Raw genomic sequence first — 21,756 nt, forward strand, 5'->3', positions numbered from 1 at the left:
CCAATCCACTTTTCCATTAAGCTATCATGCTTTCATTATTAAATCTCAAAAAAGAATCTTGTATGGTCAGGTTAAGAATGCTTTTGGAGAATTTGTTCATCGTGAACTTCGTGCAATTTCTGGTGCCATTACTATTACATGCCTCATGGTATGTGTTTCCACTATATCTTAATTCCAAACATCTAAATATGGCTTTATACCTCTAATTTTCATTGTAGTAGCTCATAATTTTTTATTCAAAAGTGAGAGTAGTGATATATGAAATTCTTCTAGAAGTTCTATTTTAAAAATTGTTATAGTCAATTAATTAGTTAATTACTGAATTAATCCCCCAAAAAAAGTATTATTATCCTCATATTCTGAGTTTTTGACAAAGCTGAATGCTAGCTCTGCTCTTGCAAAGAGTTAGATATCTTTTTTTTTTTGAAAAAGATGAGGTAAAATTTTATTAAAATAAAGGAGGAGAGTATAGAAGAAGTATACAGGAAGAAAATAAAAGAAAAAGTACAAACCGCTCCTGGCCCAAACACCCAAAGCAAGGGCCTAGGAGGCCAACGACAGACACAAAACCACAAACCACCCAAGCACAAGGTCTTAGCCACCCTAACTACGTCAGCCAAAAAGCAAGCCCGAAAAACAGGAAAACGGCCAAGAAATCTGTTAACAGGCACAAGGGGGCAGGAACTACAAGTATATTCTAGAAGGAGAAGAAGGCCACCTCAGCATAAGGAAGCCAGTGCAAAGACAGCTGGAGTTAACTGAATCAACTTGGAGTTAACTAAATCAAACAAGTTGGCAAGTTGTTATAATTCTATTATAAATCATTTAAGGCCACCTCAGCATAAGGAAGCTAGTGCAAAGACAGCTAGAGTTAACTGAATCAAACAAGTTGGCAAGTTGTTATAATTCTGTTGTAAATCAGTTACATTGAAGGCAAGATTGAATACAGAGGTGTACGTACAATAAGGGAATAATAAGAAGATTTGGTCTCTTTCTCTCTTCACTCTCACTTTCCCCTATTCTGGAGGTTATCCTTCCTCGAAGAGTATCTGAGTTGGGCAGCTACCCAACAATTGGTATCAAAGCCTGCAAAAAGCAACACCATGCCTAGTACAAGGTCAGAAGCTATGGATGATCAGATGGATCGCATGGAGATCGATCTACACAAGACCACAGGAGATCTACAAGAAATCAAGCAAACACTAGCCCTGTTGATGACGCGGATGGAGAAAAATTCAAAGGAAGGAAACCACGATGGAAACCAAGAAGGAAACAGCAAAAGTCAAGGGGGCGGTCAGCATGGTTGGGCCTCAACTCGTTCAGCAAAACTGGATTTCCCAAAATATTCAGGTGAGTATCCCATACCCTGGATATTTAGTTTAAAAAGATATTTTGAATACCACGATACACCTAGCCATCAAAGAGTTTCTTGTCACTTCATTCAACCTGGAAGGAGAAGCGATCTTGTGGTTCCAATGGTTCTGGAGAGCCCACCCACAAGTTTCTTGTCTGAATTCACAGAAGCTTTGTGCATCTGTTTTGGACCCACTGTCTTTGAAAACTATGATGAGAATCTCTCAAAACTCAAACAAACTGGATTTGGGAGGGATTACTAAGTCAAGTTCGAAAGACTGTCGACAAGGGTTCATGGGTGACCTGACACTGCATTGCTTGGCTGCTTCATCGGCGGCCTATAGGAAGAAATAAGAATAAAAATGAATTCCCTCCAACCCACCTCCCTATCAGCAGCAATGGGTTTGACAAGATTGCAAGAAGAAAGGTTTAATCGACTGAAAAGATTGGGTCGACCGAACACATTCAACTCCGGACCACAGTCTTGGAACCGACAACTAAACCAACCAGGTAATCCTTCTATCCTGGGATCCAGCCCGGCAGTCACAAGAAACCAGACCCATGGGCAGGCTGAAAATCCTCAACCTAAGGCCCAAGCCTTTGTACCCGCCCCAGTGCCATTAAGAAGATTATCTTGGGCCAAGACGCAAGCCCGAAGAGATTGCGGTCTTTGTTATAACTATGACGATAAGTTCGGCACAGGCCATAAATGTAAGAATCCCCAACTATTCTTACTACAAACAGATGAAGATGAACCTCAGGAGGAAATCCCTTACACACCCATTGCGATACCTACTGAGTTAGAATCTGACAATGTACCAGACCCACCCAAGATATCCTTTCATGCATTAACAGGACTGACCTCCACCCAGACAATGAGAGTGGTTGGGTCAGTACAGGGCCGAGCAATTTCAGTTCTAATTGACAGCGGGTCATCTCTCAACTTTGTGACCCAAATGGTAGCCAAACAATTGGGCCTAATACAAGAACAGGTGTTGCCATTCAGTGTGTAGAAGTTCAAGACTGCTATCAGCCTTGAACCCTAATAGATTTCAGGTTCGAAAATAGAAGGAAAATGTAGAGAAGAGAAGAGAAGAGGAGAGGAAGAGAAGAGAGAACTATAGAACACAAAGGGTTGAAAGGAGGGACAGAATCTGAATGTTCTGCTGCCACCACTTCTATTTAGTATTTATAGGTTATGCTCATTACATGGAAAGGACAGATCTGCCCTTAGTATTTACATAAAAAATAGAACAAAATAAAACTGAAATAACCAACTGACCACCAGCTAACCCTAGGATGACTAGAACACATTCTACCCTACAAACACAGTGGGACCATAGCTGTGGGGCCCACATCAGTGTTCTGTACACTACCCCTCAAGTTGGGAATAAATGTTTATCATTCCCAACTTGGATAGATCTGCCTCTAGCTTCTTCTTGGTACAACTTTGGTGAGGATATCTGCTAGCTGCATGTTGGATGTGATGTACGGGAGACACTTCTTGTGATGAGACCCTCTCTCGTACAAAATGTCGATCAACTTCAATATGTTTAATTCTGTCAAGCTGCACCGGATTGTGTGCTATATTAATAGTCGCTTGATTATCACAATACAGCATCAGGGGCTTCTCATACTCAATACCCAACTCCTCAAGTAGTGATCTCAGCCATAGAATTTCAGCCACTCCGTTAGCCATTGACCTGTATTCAGCTTCAGCACTAGATCGGGAGACAACACTCTGTTTTCTACTCCTCCAAGAGACAAGGTTACCTCCCACAAGGGCACAATTCCGGAGGTAGACCTTCTGTCCTCAACACTCCCAGCCCAATCGGCATCTGTATAGACCTCCACCATCATGTGGTCATTGTTCTTGAACAGTATACCTCTACTCGGGCATCTCTTCAAGTATGCTAATATTCTTTCTGCTGCAAGAAGATGCGTGGTTCTAGGAGAATGCATGTACTGGTTGACAACACTAACTACATAACTAATCGCTGGAACATAACTTTGTCTTCAAGAGGCTCCCCACTCTCTGCACTATTTCCTCTGAGAGACAAAGATCCCTTGTTTAGATCTAGCAACCTCAATACCCAAAAAATACCGTGGTGCACCAAGATCTTTCACCTCAAACTCTTGATGAAGGAGCTGTTTGAGGGACTCAATCTCATGGCTATCATCAACATATACTGCAAGTAGTATCAGAGAGGACTCCACCCTCTTGATGAATAGTGTATGATCTGACTGGGCCTGTACATGACTGAACTTCCCAAGGGCTAGTCTGAATCTATCAAACCAAGCTCTAGGTGACTGCTTCAAACCATACAATGCCTTATTGAGCTGGTAGACCTTCTTACCTGTCTCTGTATCATAGAATCCAGGAGGTCGTTTCCCTTTACGGATGGCAATGGGAAGGTCAAGGTCGTCTGCAGGAGGTGAACTGGCAACAGTGGAAGGAGTCTCTATGGATCCTGGGACTGCAATACCTGGACTTGGAGCTACAGAAGAGGTTGGAGCTGGCCTGGACTGCTGATGACCGGGATCAACCTGCCTCCATCGCCTGTGATAGACTCTCAACTCCTGATCCCTCTGACCACCCTCACTACTGTAGCCCTCATCACTCAATGGAATAGGTAAAGGAACAGCCCCAAAAGTATTAACCCTACCCTCACTGCGCTCCCCCTAAAGAAAAGGACCCAAATCCCCACTCTCACTGCTCTCCTCATGAGGAGAAACCCGAGAATAATAGGGTGTCTCCTCAAAGAAAGTGACATCCATGGAGACAAACTTCTTCCCTGATGCAGGATCATAGCAGCAATAACCCTTTTGAGTTTGTGCATAACCAAGAAAGATGCATTTGGAGGCCTTTGGTTCGAGCTTGGAGTGATGGGGTCCGAGAAGCTGAACAAAACAAGTACAACCAAATGTTTTATGGGGAGCAGTAAACAACTCCTCATTTGGGTATAGAAGGGAAAAATGAGGTTTTATATCAAGAACCCGGGAATGAACCCGATTAATAAGATTTACCGCCGTGAGGATAGCATCACCCCAGAAGCGAATAGGGACATTGGAGGTAAACATAATACTTCTAGCCACCTCCTAAATGTGCCTATTCTTCCTTTATGCAACCCCATTCTGCTGAGGTGTATGAGGGCAAGTGCTCTGGTGGATAACCCCATAATTAAGAAGGTAAGATGCCAATGGCTTAGCAAAGTATTTCTTTGCATTATCAGATCTAAGAACTTTGATCTTGGCATCAAACTGGGTTAGGATCATTTGGTGGAAGTTTTGGGTCAGGGCGGGAATCTCATCTCGTGAACGCATAAGATAAACCCAAGAAAACCGAGTATGGTCATCAACAAATAACAAAAAATATCTGTACCCACCCATAGAAGGGATGTGATATGGCCCCCAAACATCAGTATGCACAATATCAAAGGAACTATTACTCCTTGTATTACTCAATGAATAAGAGTTTCTATAATGTTTAGCAAACTCACAACTTTCACATTTCAACTGGGACAACTCAACAGACTCAAACAAAGTAGGAAACTGACTCTTTAAGGATCGAAAAGACAAATGACCCAATCGGTTATGCTAAAGCATAATCGGACTTACACTCTGAGAAACAAGTGACTTCTTATCCACTGACTCTTCCTGACGAGAACTCTCCCCGAGCAGATAGATCCCATTCGTCTCACGGCCAATCCCAATCACCTTCTTCGTCTCCAGGTCCTGAAAAGCACATCAGTCAGGGAAGAAAGTTACTGAGCAGTTCATATGTTTGGTAATACTACTAACTAAAAGAAGGTTAGTATCAAGCTTAGGAACATGCAAGACAGAAGACAAGGAGATAATATTCGATAGCTTGATGTCACCCTTGCCCGAAATGGGGACAAGAGAACCATCAGCAATAGATACTTTATCCCTACCAGAAGACAAATGATAAGTGGTAAACAATGAAGGCAAGCTAGTCATATGGTCGGATGCACCTGAATCTATTAGCCAACAGGGTTCAGTAGTACCTGGAGCTGAGGCATGGTAGGCCGAGGCTCGAGTACCTGAATGTGCGAAAGCAAATGTGGTAGGGGCTGATGATGACTGCGGTGGCTGAGCTGAGTTCCCAACTTCCTTTTCCAACTGTATTAAAGCAGCCCAAATTTGAGTTAAGGTCTCTAAAGGTGTGCCTCTTGTGCTAGACGAGGATGCTGAATCAGTATTCACGGCCACATGAGCATTACCCTTCTTGCTTCTCAACTTTGTCGGGACCAAATGAGGATGCAGTTTCCAACATGTTTCTTTTGTGTGTTTAGGTTTCTTACAATGCTCATATACCACATCTCTTTTATCTTCCTTCTTTCTGTCCCTTTCCGAATCACCTCCTGATTTGGGTTTAACAGCTACAAGGGCTGGTGTAAGAGGTTGAGGTTGCATCATGACTTTCCTCTTGGTCTCTTCACTATGCACTAAGGAGTATGCCTGGGAGAGAGTCACACTATCTCTGGTCAATATCTTTTGCCGCACAGTATCATACTCTGAATTCAGACCTGCCAGAAACTCAAACACCCTGTTTGTCTCGACTTGCTTTCTATGGGTCTGTGCATCTTTGGGACTCTCCCACTCAAGAGTCTCTAAGTGATCAATCTCATGCCACAGGGACTTCAAGGTAGAGAAGTAGACCGAAACCGGTTTCTCTCCTTGTTTAAGAGTGTTCACCTCACATTTCAATTCATAAGCTCTGGCAACATTAAGGGGTTGGAAATAAGTTTCTTTCATAACATCCCATATCTCCTTGACTGTCTTTGCCCACAAGTAATTTTGGTTGATATGAGGCTGCATAGAATTACACAGCCATGTCATAACCAAGTAGTTTTCTTGGACCCACTTGGTATACATAGGGTCTCCCTTGGAAGGTTCTTTCACATCTCCCAAGAGATACCCTAATTTACCCCTTCCCCCAATAGCCATCATGGCTGATTGGGCCCATTCCAAATAGTTTGATCCATCAAATTTTACGGTTGTAATCTGAAAACCTGTCTCAGAAACACTACCATAACTGCTGTTCCCAGAACTGCCTTCTGCCTGATTTTTAAACTCTTTTTCGTTCAAGAACCAGTAGTCTAAAAAATTAGGGTTACTACAGTCGAAGAACAACACTTGGACTTTCAATCACAATCAAAAATCAGTATAGAACTAATCTGTATTCACGGTATATGTGCATGAAACCAGTATAAGTCTGATCTGAAACCAATTAGCAAACACAACAGCAATAGTCCGTACAGTTTTCACTCCTTAAAAGAGTTTGAAAACCCCAAAAAAGATCTGAATACAGTTTGGAGAATGATCTGATATGCTGAAGCAGAATTAGGGTTTTAATCAGTCCTTAAAAAAATCTCAGCTGCACATTCCAACCAGTCCAACAGATAAGACTTGTAGTAGGGTTAATATGAAACCCTAAAACTGATCAATGCTGAAAAAAAAAAAAACTTAAGAAGAGCTTCACAGGTAGATCACAAGACTCGGCCCAGCAGCAGGGCTTGCAGCAAGATTAGTAGGGTTTGCTGCAGGGTTAAGACCAAACCCTAGAGAATAGAAAGAAGAAAACCCTAGAATGGTTCGGCTGCCCTTTCTAGATAGGTCCAACCTATCTTCTCTGTTAGTACTTCTCTTAGAAAATAAAATAACTTACAAGAGAATGCTGTTCGCTGCCTTCCAAGGTTACCCGAACCCTAGTCCTCTCTGATTCTTCCTGATCACCAACACTTTGCAACCGTGGCAAGTCTTCAACAGCTGCTAAACCCTCTGGCGATCTCCAAGAATCAGTCAACGAACTCTACTTTCTCAGCTTCCAGCCCTAGATGGTTCTCATGTGGTCGGTTGGACTAGACTCACATGAGAAACCCTAACCATGCTCTGATACCATGTAGAAGTTCAAGACTGCTATCAGCCTTGAACCCTAATAGATTTCAGGTTCGAAAATAGAAGGAAAATGTAGAGAAGAGAAGAGAAGAGGAGAGGAAGAGAAGAGAGAACTTAGAACACAAAGGGTTGAAAGGAGGGACAGAATCTGAATGTTCTGCTGCCGCCACTTCTATTTAGTATTTATAGGTTATGCTCATTACATGGAAAGGACAGATCTGCCCTTAGTATTTACATAACAAATAGAACAAAATAAAACTGAAATAAATAACAACTGAAATAACCAACTAACCACAAGCTAACCCTAGGATGACTAGAACACATTCTACCCTATGAACACAGTGGGACCATAGCTGTGGGGCCCACATCAGTGTTCTCTACACAGTGTACATGTAGCAGATGGCAACAACCTCAGCTGTGATAGCATATGCAGAGGGGTCCACCTGAAGTTACAGCAACATTCATTTCTAGTGGACCTCCATCCATTAGAGATGAGCAGAGCAGATGTAGTATTAGGTGTGTAGTGGCTAGAACAGTTGGGACCGGTTGTATGTGATTGGTCAAGACTAACAATGGATTTCTCCATTAAGGGACAAAAGTATCATCTGAACGGGGGGGGCTAAGAGTGCACTACAACAGGAAGGACTAAGCCATCTTCAAGACTAGTTGCAGTGAAGGGCAACCCCTCCTATTGCATATGGGATTGAATACCAGCCCAGTTTTAACCAGTCCAAAGGAAGCAGCCACGCCACTGGAAAACTGACAAGCACTCCAGCAGTTATTCAACACCTATTCAGATGTCTTTTAAGAACCCAATCAGCCACCTCCTTCCAGACCCATGGACCATTGAATTGAGATCATCCCGGGGCAGCTCCGTCAAATGTTAGACCTTATCGCTACCCCAGATTTCAGAAGGAAGAGATGGAGAAAATTGTTCAAGAATTACTAGAGAAAAAATTACTGCCCAGTTCAAGCCCATATTCAGCACCTGTCCTTCTAGTCAAGAAAAAAGATGGAACATGGAGGTGTTGTGTAGACTATCGGGCTCTAAATCAGATCACCGTAAAAGACCGGTTCCCCATTCCAATCATTGACGAGCTATTGGATGATTTACATGATGCTATCATATTTTCTAAGCTTGATCTACGAGTCGGCTACCATCAAATTCGGATGCATCCAGCAGATGTACCTAAAACAGCCTTCCGTACACAATGGCCACCATGAGTTTCTTCTCATGCCTTGCGGATTGACAAATGCACCGGCAACCTTTCAAGCCATCATGAATGAAGTATTCTGTCCCCACTTGCACCGCTATATTCTAGTCTTCTTTGATGATATCTTGGTATATAGTGTTGATTGGGCTTCTCATCTACAACATTTATCTATCACTTTGGAACTTCTAAGAAAACATCGACTATATGTGAAGGCTTCTAAATGTGTTTTTGGACAAAAAACAAGTCCAATACTTAGGCCATGTGGTCAAAGAAGGGAAGGTCATGGCTGATCCGGAGAAAGTTGCTTGCATTCAACAATGGACAATGCCTACATCAGTCAAGGCCTTGTGGACTTTTCTAGGCATCATAGGTTATGAAAGGCGCTTCATACCACATTGTGCAAGGCTAATAGCGCCACTCACCCAATTATTAAGGAAAAATGCATTTCAATGGAGTCTGCAAGCCCAGCAAGCCTTCACTAACCTAAAGCAAGCAATTTCCACACCACCAATTCTGTCATTACCCAACTTCTCAAAGCAGTTCACACTTGAGTGTGACGCTTCTGGGACAGGTCTAGGAGTTGTGTTTAATGCAAGAGGAGAAACCATTGGCCTATTTTAGCAAAGTACTCTCACCACAAAATCAAGCTAAATCAACATATGACAAGGAGCTCATGGCCGTTGTACTTGCAGTCCAAAAGTGGCAGGCTTACCTATTGGGCCGCCGATTTGTCATCAAGACAGACCATAAGAGTTTGAAATTCCTGCTTGATCAGAAATTCCACACACCTGAACAACAGCAGTGGGCCCACAAACTCATGGGCAATGACTACATGACTACATTATAGAATATAAACCTGGTACAACTAGTCGAGCAGCTGATGCTCTATCCAAGCTACCTGAGTTGGCACAACTCACTGTCTCCAGGCCCAGTTATCCATTAATCAAGCATCTCAAAGCTGAAGCCTTTCAAGATACAGAACTAGCCCAATTAAGGGCCAAATGGGCCCAGAATCCAGCCTTGACCCCAGGTTACACTATTACAAGGGTTGATTGGTTATCTCATCCAAGTCAGCCCACATAGCAGAATTACTATGACTCTTTCATGATTCAGCTATAGGGGGTCATACGGTGGCAGAATTACTATGACTCTTTCAAAAGGCAAATCAGTCCTACTTGTGGTGGTTGACCAGCTATCAAAGTGCAGCCACTTTGTACCTCTAACACACCCTTACACAGCATACGGTGGCAGAAGCATTTGTTAGAGAAATCACCAGATTACATGGAACACCAAAGGCAATCGTCTCCGACAGAGACCCAACCTTCCTCAGCAGTTTTTGGAGAGAATATTTCAAGTTACAAGGCACTTCACACAACACCTCTACTAGCTATCATCCTCAGACGGATGGGCAGACCGAAGTTGTCAATAGATGCATCAACACATATTTACGATGCTTTGTGGGGGACAGACCTAAACAGTGGATACAATGGTTGCCTAGTTTTGGTACAATACCTCATTCCATGTCTCAGCAGGTATGACACCACTTAAAGCATTATACGGCAGAGACCCACCATCAGTTCTACCCTATGAAAAAGGGGTCTTCAGCTAATGTAGTGGTTGATGAGTGTCTTTCATCCCGAGATGAAATCATCCATGAACTGAAGGCTCACTTGACACATGCTCAAGAACTGATGAAGCGCGATTATGATGCAAAACAGAGGCCTGTTGAGTTCCAGAAAGGTGAGTTTGTCTACCTAAAACTCAAACCATATAGACAGATCTCAATGGCCTCCCGCCCCTACAACAAGCTTGCCCCTAGGTTCTATGGACCATTCAAATTCTATAGCGCATAGGATCACTAGCCTACGAGCTGGAACTACCAGTAGACTCCAAAGTACACCCAGTTTTCCATGTCTCCATCCTCAAGAAAGCTGTCAATCCACAAACCACATGTTCAACATTACTGGAATTCACAGAAGAAGGGTGGCTACAGCTACGACCCAAGGACATCTTGAAATATAGATGGGTGAAACAAGGTCAAGCTTTTATTAAAGAGGCATTAGTCTGCTGGGAAGGGGTACCAATTTAAGAAACCACATGGGAGCCCTGCACCGAGCTGATGCAACACTTTCCACACCTTGGCCTCGAGGACGAGTGCCAGGTTGAGGAGGGGGGAGATGTTAGAGGCACAAAGGGGGCAGGAACTACAAGTATATTCTAGAAGGAGAAGAAGGTCACCTCAACTTAAGGAAGCCAGTGCAAAGACAGCTGGAGTTAACTGAATCAACTTGGAGTTAACTAAATCAAACAAGTTGGCAGTTGTTATAATTCCGTTATAAATCAGTTAAGGCCACCTCAGCATAAGGATGTCAATGCAAAGACAGCTGGAGTTAACTGTATCAAGTTGGAGTTACCTGAATCAAACAAGTTGACAAGTTGTTATAATTCTGTTGTTAATCAGTTACATTGAAGGCAAGATTGAATACAGAGGTGTACTTACAATAAGGGAATAATAAGAAGATTTGATCTATCTCTTCACTCTCGCTTTCCCCTATTCTGGAGATTATCCTCCCTCGAAGAAGATCTGAGTTGGGCAGCTACCCAACAAAATCAGCTGCTCTAACGGCAAAGAGATAGATGTCTTCTCTAATTATTGCTGTTACATGTGCTCATATAAGGTGGTTTAATTACAAAATCATCCCCTTGTGAAAAGACACAAAAAATATCAATATCAACATGTTTAAAGTCTATGGTACGACTACGAGTACAGTCCTATTCATGAGAGTATTTTTAGCATTCTTCTTTATCCAATTCAGCATAACTTGAACAAAGTTGATCCAAGAGATCCCAATTCAAGATACATCCACGAGGAATTAGAATCTATTTTTGATCTGTTCTAGTGTCTAGAGATTAGTTAATCAGTAAAGGTACCTGTACTTGGTTTCTCATAGAAGAAATGGACCTAAGCCCTACTTGCCCCTTTAGAGTGGACATTATAGTTAGTGGGTGCAATTCCTCAAATCCTCATCCTATCTAGTCAATCTTGGATCATTGATTTCGGTGCATCTGACCACATGAACAGTAAGTTATCTTTCTTTCATTCTCACCAGTAATGTTCCAGTAGTGACAAAGATAGAAAAGCAGATGGGTACTTAAGCATCTATTTCAAGAAAAGGAATCATTAAGCTAGTTGATCGATTAGACGATTATCTCTATTTTATGCCTTTCATGTTCCTCAGAATACCACCAAATCTCCTTAGAAAACCGAAGTATTTTTGAAGGCAAGGCCTTTTGGACATCTGATTGATGATTGTAGATGTAGCATCTCACATTGGATTTTGGTCCTTAAAATTCATAACATGGTTGGGAATTCATTAGGGAGGGAATTTTGGGATGTAGTTGAATTGGAATTTGTGGATGTTTTTACATAAGAACTTGCATCTTTGTTTTGGGTAACCTTCTTCTACATGATGTGTTATACCAAGGCCCCAACACATTTTATTCTTTATTTCTTTTTCATTTTCTTTTAATAAAATTTTGTTAATTTAAACAATAGGGTGAGCTCACTGGGAAAGAGCCCAATTAAACTAAATATGAAGCGCAATCTTGCATCTCATCCCAAATATTCATTCATAGAAGATGGCACAGAAATTATCACATGTATCAATATTTCAACTGTTCATTAATGTTGGATATTACTTAAATCAGTTTATACTTTAATTACTAAGCAGTGCATTAAACAGGTTGCCAACCTTGTTGGTTATGTTATTGGACCATCAGGCATCAATTGGTTAGTTTCTCGATTCCTTCAGAAGGATGGTATGTGAAACCTATAACTCTCTTTTTGAGAAATACCTAGTGATAGCCAGGTTCATATCATGTTTCAAACTTTCAGGATGGCCTGTTCTTGGTGGCATGTTTATTACATTTTATGTTGGAACCAAGGTAAATAGCTTCCCATCATGTCAGAACTAAACTGACCTCATTGTACCTGATAACTTTAGTTACACCATTACTGTTTGGCATTGTTTCTTTTGCAGCTTATGTTTCACATCCATGAAGCAAGGCATAAGCGGTAGTGTATTTAGTGGTCTATCTTTCATAGGTAAGGTTGTAACTTAAGCTGGAAATTTGAAGTTTGAGCATGATAGAATCATTTTCCCAATGCATCCTCACAAATATTTGTCAGCATCTTATATGCTAAGTTTAGTCAAACTAATCTGATGCATCCTCACAAATATTCATTGTAAAGATCTGGTCAGTGGTCAGCATGTGTATGGTGGTGGTGCACTGAGTCATAGTTATGATTGTGATATTTAACCTGTGCATCTTATATATGGAATCCAACTCTTAGTTAGCATCATCCCTCTGTATCAATAATCTTATTCTTTTCTGATGCTTGTATGATTTCCATGTAATGTTGTTAGAGTACATCCTGTAGTTAAAACATGGAAAATGTACATGTTGCCATGTTTTTTAAATTTTAGATGTGTTTTTGAATTATTTGGTTCATTTGAGTTTGTAATATTAAAATGACATCTGAAGGTGAGACAGCTCTAGAATGCATTTGACAGGGCTGGAAAGTGTGAGTGGGGGTGAATACAGATGGAAACACCCAATCAGTGGATTTGAAAATGACCAACTCTCTAATGAATAATTATTCCAGAATCCACCAAATGGGTTGAAAACATGTAAATGAAATCTGCTTTATCCAGATTCCACAAGGCTCTACTTTTGGAGCCTAACAGCAAAGTACTGGAAAAGAACAAGTTTCAGAATCCTTCCATCCAACTATTCTATTTGGGAACCATTCCAAAGACAGCGGATATGACTAAAATTGTCAACAATAACATGTAATTGATACAGGAATGTGAAATGATGTCTATTATAACCCTCAATTCAATTAAGGAGATGCTTGATAGTGTCTCAAGTGAATGACTTATTTCTTTGTCTTAAACTGGATAAAATATCTAATAATAAAACATTCTATATATTAACCAAACTTCAGCTTCAGCCGTTATGATCTCACAATCTCCTTAATAACTTATTCACAAAAGTGACAAAGCAATGCCATTTAGTTTAGCCAATTCAGCTGTGTTATCAAATGGCCCCTAAGCCTCATTCTGATTATTTTATTTTTGATACACAAACTCTTCTCTGCCATTTCACTGTTGTCTAACTACAGCCAAATTTGCCAAGAAAAATGGTAGAATCTCTTTTTGTAGTATGAATATAACTCCGGAAATGCTTGTTACACTCAACATCTGCTCATCACTGATGCATAACCAAGTTACATATGCAAATCCTTGCCACACTTGTAGGCATGTCATTTTGAATCTTATGTCTGTAACATGCACTTTTTCATAGGTAGACGACTATTCACTTTGTCAATATTTGACTGACCTGTCATTGCAGAGATGCATCAGGAGAGACTGATGAATGTTACGTTGTGGATGAAAGTATCAGAAGTCTTGAGGTTCTGCAACTGTTAAATCATCTGTTCTGGACTTCCAGTATACACAAGTATTTATTAAATCATGGCAGTTCATTTTTTTTATCCATATCGTCTTGCAACTAGTTGCACTTAACATAACAGAATGTTGGAATGGGATTCATGTAGCAGACCTCATATTGGCCGTGTCAAGGCCTAGATGATTGTGATGACCAAGTTGCAACTAGTTCAATAGAATGGTTAATGGATAAAATCTCTCTTATCTTTAGCATTTGGAGATCCTTGCAATTGTTACTCATTTACCAATTTGTAGCTTTGACTAATCGTAAATCATAAATCATGCGTACAACATTATTTCAGTTGGATTGATGGATTTCCGGTAGTTCTGTTCACCTTCAAGTTATATTAATATATCATTGCATCATTTCAGGTTTTTGAATTTGGAAACCAGTAATCGCATAAATGTTTAGCCCATCCATTGGTTAATCTGTAACTTGAAAAACAGCCTGGTCTTCGTTTCCCCGAGGGACCCTCGTGCTTGATTTTATGAAATATTTTTGACATTATCACACCACCTCTATATCTATTACGTAATGTCCCAACTTGGGCATTTGCATTTTAATAGAACATATTTGTACTCTTTCCAAACTGAGCTTTAGGCTTAGTTTGGAGGGAGTACAAATTCAAATATGTACAATACAAATACATACAAAACAATGCAAAATGTAAGACTTTGTACTCTACATATTTGTATTTGTACTTCTTCCAAATATAGCCTAAAGGCTCAGTTTGGAAAAAGTACAAATGCAAATATGTACAAAATATAAGATTTTGTACTCTACATATTTGCATTGTACTCCTTCCAAATTAAGCCAAAGTTACGTTTGTTTGTAGTGCAGATGCGAGGTTGTATATACATGCACTCTAGTGCTAGTCCAGTTTTGCAACATTTGTTAAGAGAACATTTGTGTAATGGAAATGACAACTATCACAACTTATAAGGCATATACAAAGCTGGTTAATGTTAAAAAGGAAGGATTCCAATATTAAAATTGGTGTTTGTATTTTCACAACCAAAAACCTTTTGGTAGGAATATAAAATCTGTCAATGTAAAATTGAGCTATGCATTTTCATGAACCAGCACATTTGTATTTGTACTGAGCATATTTGTGTTTGCACCAATTGAAAGTGGCACAGTTGGTAGGATCTGACTCATTGTAGCAGTCGGATCAAATTCCGCTGCCACCAGGATTGGGGGTTAAGGGGATGAGGGATAGGTTACCCCATTTGTGTAGCCCCATTAAGCAAAAATATAGAACATATTTGTATTTGCATTGCAAAATGTAGCCTACTTGTATTTATCGCATTAGTGATCCCCAAAGCCAATATGTATTGGAGCCATTTCTAGGAAGGGTAATTTTCATTGAATATGTCCATTTGTCCTTGGTCATTTTATTTAGAGAAAATTCCCGAATAGTACCCTAAACTTTGGGGGTTGTGTCAAGTCAGTCCCTAAACTTCAAAACGTGCCTTTGCAATACCCTGAACTTTCAAATTGTGTCTAACAGGTCCCTACTGTTAGTTGGTCGTCAGCCAATAGCATCACGTGACATGACATCAAGTATGTATTAAATAATTTCAAAACAGTAAAGTTACCCTTTATGATATTTTTATGAACATTTTACCCATTTCGTCTGAGTTTAAAAGAATGAAAGGGAAAGAAGGATTATGAAACCAGACATGTGATGTCACGTGACGGTGTTGATTAATGGTCAACTAATGGTAGGACCTATTAGACACAATTTAAAAGTTTAGGGTACTGTTGAGAAACGTTTTAAAATTTGAAGACTGACTTGACACAACCCCCAAAGTTTAGGGTGCTGTTCAGAAATTTTCCCTTTCGGTGAATTTGGAAATCAATTTTTATCAGTACGCACAGATATATTGCAATTCTTTGAGCCTTGGATATGATTGGTCAAAGTTCTATTATCATACCCTCCCATATGCCATAAATTGGCTAAAATGAAAACAAATAATTAGATGGTCAAAGTTCTATTATCATACCCTTCCATTGTCTAGATCTGCTTTTAACTCCCAGCAATGAATCTGAATCGCCAGCTAAGTTTGTGAGCTCAAATCTTGGGACCTACGTTTTAAGTTGCTAAGCATTTACCAATCCGGTCAAGTTATTAAATCCGGTTGAATCGTCAAAACTTAGCTGGTTTTTAAGAGTTCTGTTGGGTTTTGATCGATTCTACCAGTTTTTCAGAAATTTGAAATCCAGGGTTCTAAAGAACCAGAATGATCTCCAGTTCCCAGGTCTAATTGTCCGATCATCCGGTCTGGTTCGGGAGGGATCTATTTATTAGTTCAAACTAAGGTTTGTGGCTCCACCCATATATGAATACTCTCTCACCTCTTTGATAAATTAGGACTTTGCACCGAACTTTAGAAGTTTCCTAGTTACTAAAATAAAGACTGGTTTGACTAATCAATGGCATACCTGAATTCGGAAAATTCTATAAGATCTCACCTTTCCTAATTTGACTAGGATACTACTAGGGTTTAGAGAAGAATTATACACGCCTATATATACTAATTTAAAGGCTACAGAAATGTACACATGTTCAGACAGAGCACTCACCAATTCAGTCTGCTTTCCTATCTAAGGTGATGTTTGGCATCGATGCTGATTTATCTTTACAGATTTTTCAAAAGTTGGTGATTTTTGAAATCAATGTTTCTTCAATAAATGGTAAATTTTAGTGATGTTTGGCACCGATGATGATTTCTCTTTGTTGATTATCCAAAAATTGATGATTTCTGGAATCAATGGTTTTTGAAAAATCATAAAAAATTGTTGTTTGGTATCATTTATGCCACATAATCTGATTTTTACAAATCGGCTTTGAGTTTGTCTGGTACTGATTTTCAAGGACCGATTATTTTTGTGTTAGAGTTATTATTCAATGCCATGTTGGATTCCATGTCATCCTCAAAAAAATGAAATTAGTTAAAAATCAAGAAATCACTAGAAAAGGTGATCCCTGAAAAGGGCTGATGTCAATAATAAATTTTTGGCTGATTTCCCAGAAATCGACATAATCAGTCAATCCAACAAGAAAAAAATCACTGATTCTTCAAATTCTGATGTGGATCATATGTGGTGAATATTCTTGAGAAATCACCATCGATGCCAAACATCATTTGGTACCATTTCTGCCATGTAAGCCAATTTTTGAGAAATCATCTATGAGTTTATTTGCTATTGATTCTCAATGGCCGGTTATTTTTGTATTAGAGTTATCATTCAATGCCATGTTGGATTCCATGTCATAATCAAAAAATCGGGATCAGCTAAGATTCAACAAATCACCAAAAAAAAAGGTAATCCCTGAATCATTAGATTCGATCGATGCCATGTTGGCTTCAACATGGCAATGATTTTCAAGAAACCATCATTGATGCCAAACATCACCTAAATCATTAGATTCAATCTACTCTTTTTGGACTTTCTTCTTTAACTTTGTTGGAGCAACGAAAGTGTGGTGGTAAAAATCAAAGGAAGAACAAAAAAATCTATAGAAGAGGAAAAGGATATAGAATGAAGAGAAGAAGATGAAAAGCCAACTTATGGTTATGGGTTTTACTTTGTTCTTAGTTTCTTATTCTCTCGTACAAAATGATACAATATATAAAAAGGAGTTTTATTTTTAAAGTCTAAAACTTTCAGCTCTCAAGTCCCAGGGCAACCCACTTAATACAAAAGACAAAATATAAAGGAAAATTACAAAATCACTACTCTTACTTTTCAACACCCCTCTTAATTTGTAATTTTCCATAAAGATCTAAAACGCAGAAATTTTTCAGAAGTTAGGGGCTTGGTGAAGATATCAATAAGTTGATCTTTAGTCTTGATGAACTTCAATTCAATCCCTCCTTTATCAGTTGACTCTCTGATGAAGTGGCGTATCATCTCAGTATGCTTTGTTCTTCCATGTAAAACTGAATTTTTTGTCATTGCAATGGCTGAAATGTTGTCACGATAGATTGTAGTTGGGCCATCTTGCACAAATTGAAGGTCTTTCAAAAGTCTTCTAAGTCAAATTGTTTCACAAGATGCACTATTGGTTGAAATGTGTTATGCTTTTACTGAAGAAAGTGCCATAGTATTTTGCTTTTTGGATGACCAAGAGATCATTTTACTTCCCAAAGAAAAAACATATCCAGTTGTCTTTGTTTGGTCATCTACGGAACCAGCCCAATCACTGTCTGAAAATCCAACCAACTTGAAACAATACTTGCAACAAGAACAATATCTGGCCTTGTGTTTGTGAGATAAATCAAGGAACCAATAAGGCTTACTTGGACATTATTGAACTCATTCAATAATATCTGGCCTTATTGAATTCATTCAATAATATGGGTTGTTACCTATATAAATCAAATCATCAACATAAAGAAAAACAAGAATAAAATCATGTATACCTTCCTTCTTAACATAGAGTGATGGCTCATTTGGACTTTTTCAAATCCATTCTTACGAAAAGATTTATCAATCATGCTATTACATGCCCGAGGTGCTTGCTTTAATCCATACAAAGTTTTTCGAAACTTGTAAAACTTGTCTTCATTTCCTTCTATCACATATCCTTGTGGTTGTTCAACATATACTTATTCTTCTAAATCTCCATTTAGGAAGGTTGATTTCACAACAAATTGAAACACTTGCAGTTTCAGTTGAGCAGCAAGTGCAAGCATAGTTTTAATTGTTTCCATTCTTGCAACTGGTGCAAAAGTCTCATGGAAATCTAACCCTGGATCTTGGGTATAGCCTTTAGCCACTAGCTTTGCTTTGTGCTTTCGGATTGAACCATCTTCATTGAACTTTGTTTTGTAAACCCATTTCAGCTCAATTACTTCTTTTTCTTTGGATTTATTAAACAACTCCCATGCTTGTTCTTTTCTATCATTTCAATTTCTTCATCCATAGTTTTCACCTAAACTTTTTCTTTTGAAGTTTCTTCAAACTTTTGTGGTTTTAGTGCAAGAAATGCAACATCACAAGAATCAAAGATTTCTTGAAGTGAACATGCCTTTCTTGGTGGAGTATCCGAATCTACATCACTTAGACTTACTTGCTATGGATCTTGGTTTCTTGAACTTGAGGGATTCATTCTTAGATTGAAACTTGTTAGGCTTGATCTTTTTGAATTTGTTGGCCTTGCATTTGATGTATAATTGTATCATACTTATGGTCATTGGGCATCACTTCTTCTTCATCTTCTACAACATATTTCTTTGTTTATGAGGAATTTTGTTCAAAGTTCCATGCCCCCTGTTTATCAAATATTACATCTTTTAAAATTACCAACTCATTTGCAGTTGGATTCAGCAATTTGTAACCTTTGGATTCATCACTATAACAAAGAAAAATATATTTCTCACCTTTGCCATCAAACTTCTCTCTCTTCTTTGAGAAAATGTACTTGGATTCAGCCAAACACTTTAAATGAGCTAACAACAGGCTTCTTTTTGTGTCATGCTTCAAAAGGTGTTTTATTTTGCATGGTTTTGGTGGGAGTGCAATTTAATATATATATGGACAATAGTATGAACTGTTTCAGCCCAAAAATTTTTAGGAAGATTTTTACCTTGCATCATGCTTCGTGCCATTTCTACGATGGTTCTATTTCTACTTTTAGCTACCCCATTTTGTTGTGGGGTATGTTTTATTGTCAACTCTCTTTTGATGCCTTGTTTTTTACAAAACTTTCCAAATTCTTTCCATGTAAACTCTTTTCCTCTGTCAGTCCTCAAAACTTTTAATTTGTGGTCACTTTGCTTCTCAATGAAAGCTTTGAATTGAATAAAAGTAGGTAATGCTTGTGATTTTGCATCTAAGAAGTATACCCACATTGTTCTAGTAAAATCATCAACAAAGAGAAGAAAGTACCTCTTGTTGTTGAAGGAAATTGTCCTCGTGGGACTGCAAATATTAGCATGAACCAAATTCAATGGTGCCTTTGAATGCCATGATCTCTCTGAAAATGGTAGCCTATGATGCTTCTCATAGATGCAACATTCACATACTTTATGTTTTCTATCAATTTGAGGAAGTCCAATCACCACTCTTGTTATTTAACAATGAGAGACTTCTAAAATTCAAGTGTCCATATCTCAGGTGTCATAACATGGACTCATCCAACTTGTCACTTTTCAGCATATAATTCACATCATAGGACATGGTTAATGGAAACACTTTGTTTGCAGCCATTTTTACTTTAGCAATGATTTGACTTTTCTTTTTATCAATTATTGCACATTCATCATTGTCAAAGTGCACCTCATAACCTTTTTATATAAATTGTCCAACACTAAGCAAATTTTGAGTCAAACCAAGAACATATAGAACATTAAAAATGAATTTAGAATTACTTTGCTTAGTCTAAACTGCAACAACACCCTTTCTTTCAACACTTTGGAGTTTGTCATCTCCAACCTTCACTTGAGAATTAACATGTTCACTCAGCTTAAGAAAACATTCTTTGTTTCTTGTCATGTAGTTACTACAACCACTATCCAAATACCAAACTTCTTTTGGCTCTTGTTGGGTATTCATACAAGAGTAAAATACATGATTTTTTGAATCATCATTTTCAGTATAGTGGGCTTGTTCTTTCTCCTTAAATCTACAATCTTTTAGGGCATGAACATGATTTTTGCATTTTTTACATCTAAAATAACAGTCTTGGGGCAAATGGTTGTCTTTCTTGCAAATAAAACAACCATTATTTTGTTTTTCACATCTTCCTCTTTCGCACGATCTACCTCTTCCTCTTCCTTTGCCTTGATATGACCATTCTTTTAAAACTTACTTTGCCTTGGACTGAAAAGCTTGCCTTGGTATCCTCTTCCTTTGCCTTGGACTGAAAAGCTTGCTCCAATGAAGAAGCTGAAATCTTTTTCATTCTGTCCTCATGAGTATCAAGTAAGCTCATTAACTCATGAATGGATAATTTAATCAAATCTTTGGCTTCTTCAATGGCAGCCACCACATGATCAAATTTAACTGGTAAACTCCTCAAAACTTTTTTTTTTCATTTGAGATAACATCTCCATATGTTCTAATTTGATTTACAATATCAACAACTCTAATAAAAAAACTCCTGAATAGATTCACTTTCTTTTATCATAATATTATCAAAATATCTCTAAAGAGTTTGAAGTTTTATGGATTTTACCTTTTTCAGTGCCCTAAAACTCTTTCTTGAGAATACCCCATGCTTCTTTTGAGCTTTTGGCAGCCATGATTATTAGAAATATTATTATACTTACTGCTTGCTGAATATGATACAGGACTCTAGCATCATCTTTCTTATTTTTTTGTACTCATTCTTCTTGTCTTCAGTCCATGTTGTAAGTTGCTCACAATTTTTTGGTTCTTCGTTTCCTTCTTCTACCAACTCCCAAATCTCTTTGGAGGTGAAAAATGTTTTCATTTGTATGCTCCAATAATCATAGTTTTCTCCATAAAAAATAGGAAGTGGAAATTTTTGAAAAGAATCTAAAGCAAAGCTAGTGGAATTTGATGCCATGAAAGGTTTTAGTTTTATATTTGAATGGTCGAATGGATCTTTTCTCTATTACCAAAAGTTTGTTGGAGCAACAAAAGTGTGGTGGTAAAAATCAAACCCTCTACTACACCCATGTCCACCTCACTTCAGCTCTCTCTCCATGTTGGTGGTGAGCCCTTTTTTTATGTCTCCACTTGTTGCAGCATTGTAGGGGGCCTAAAATACCTCACCATTACAAGG

The 21,756-nt window shown here is 38.8% G+C and overlaps 1 protein-coding gene across 3 annotated transcripts in view; it reads left to right on the forward strand.

Annotated features, from left to right (window-relative positions):
* LOC104610996 (MBOAT (membrane bound O-acyl transferase) family protein) overlaps window positions 1–14,206 on the forward strand; it is a 90,894-nt gene extending 76,688 nt beyond the window's left edge. For 2 of the 3 annotated variants that reach the window (XM_010277891.3, XM_010277893.3), the window contains 5 exons: window positions 71–148; window positions 12,230–12,305; window positions 12,382–12,431; window positions 12,527–12,591; window positions 13,902–14,206. In XM_010277891.3, the coding sequence (XP_010276193.1) occupies window positions 71–148; window positions 12,230–12,305; window positions 12,382–12,431; window positions 12,527–12,565 (243 nt within the window). In that variant the 3' untranslated portion in view covers window positions 12,566–12,591; window positions 13,902–14,206. The remainder of the gene's footprint in view (window positions 1–70; window positions 149–12,229; window positions 12,306–12,381; window positions 12,432–12,526; window positions 12,592–13,901) is intronic. The other variant, XM_010277892.3, reaches the window with a different exon arrangement.
* The last annotated feature ends 7,550 nt before the right edge of the window (window positions 14,207–21,756 follow it).

The sequence above is a fragment of the Nelumbo nucifera genome, chromosome 7, assembly GCF_055504915.1.
Source record: "Nelumbo nucifera cultivar China Antique chromosome 7, China Antique-T2T, whole genome shotgun sequence".
Taxonomy (NCBI): domain Eukaryota; kingdom Viridiplantae; phylum Streptophyta; class Magnoliopsida; order Proteales; family Nelumbonaceae; genus Nelumbo; species Nelumbo nucifera.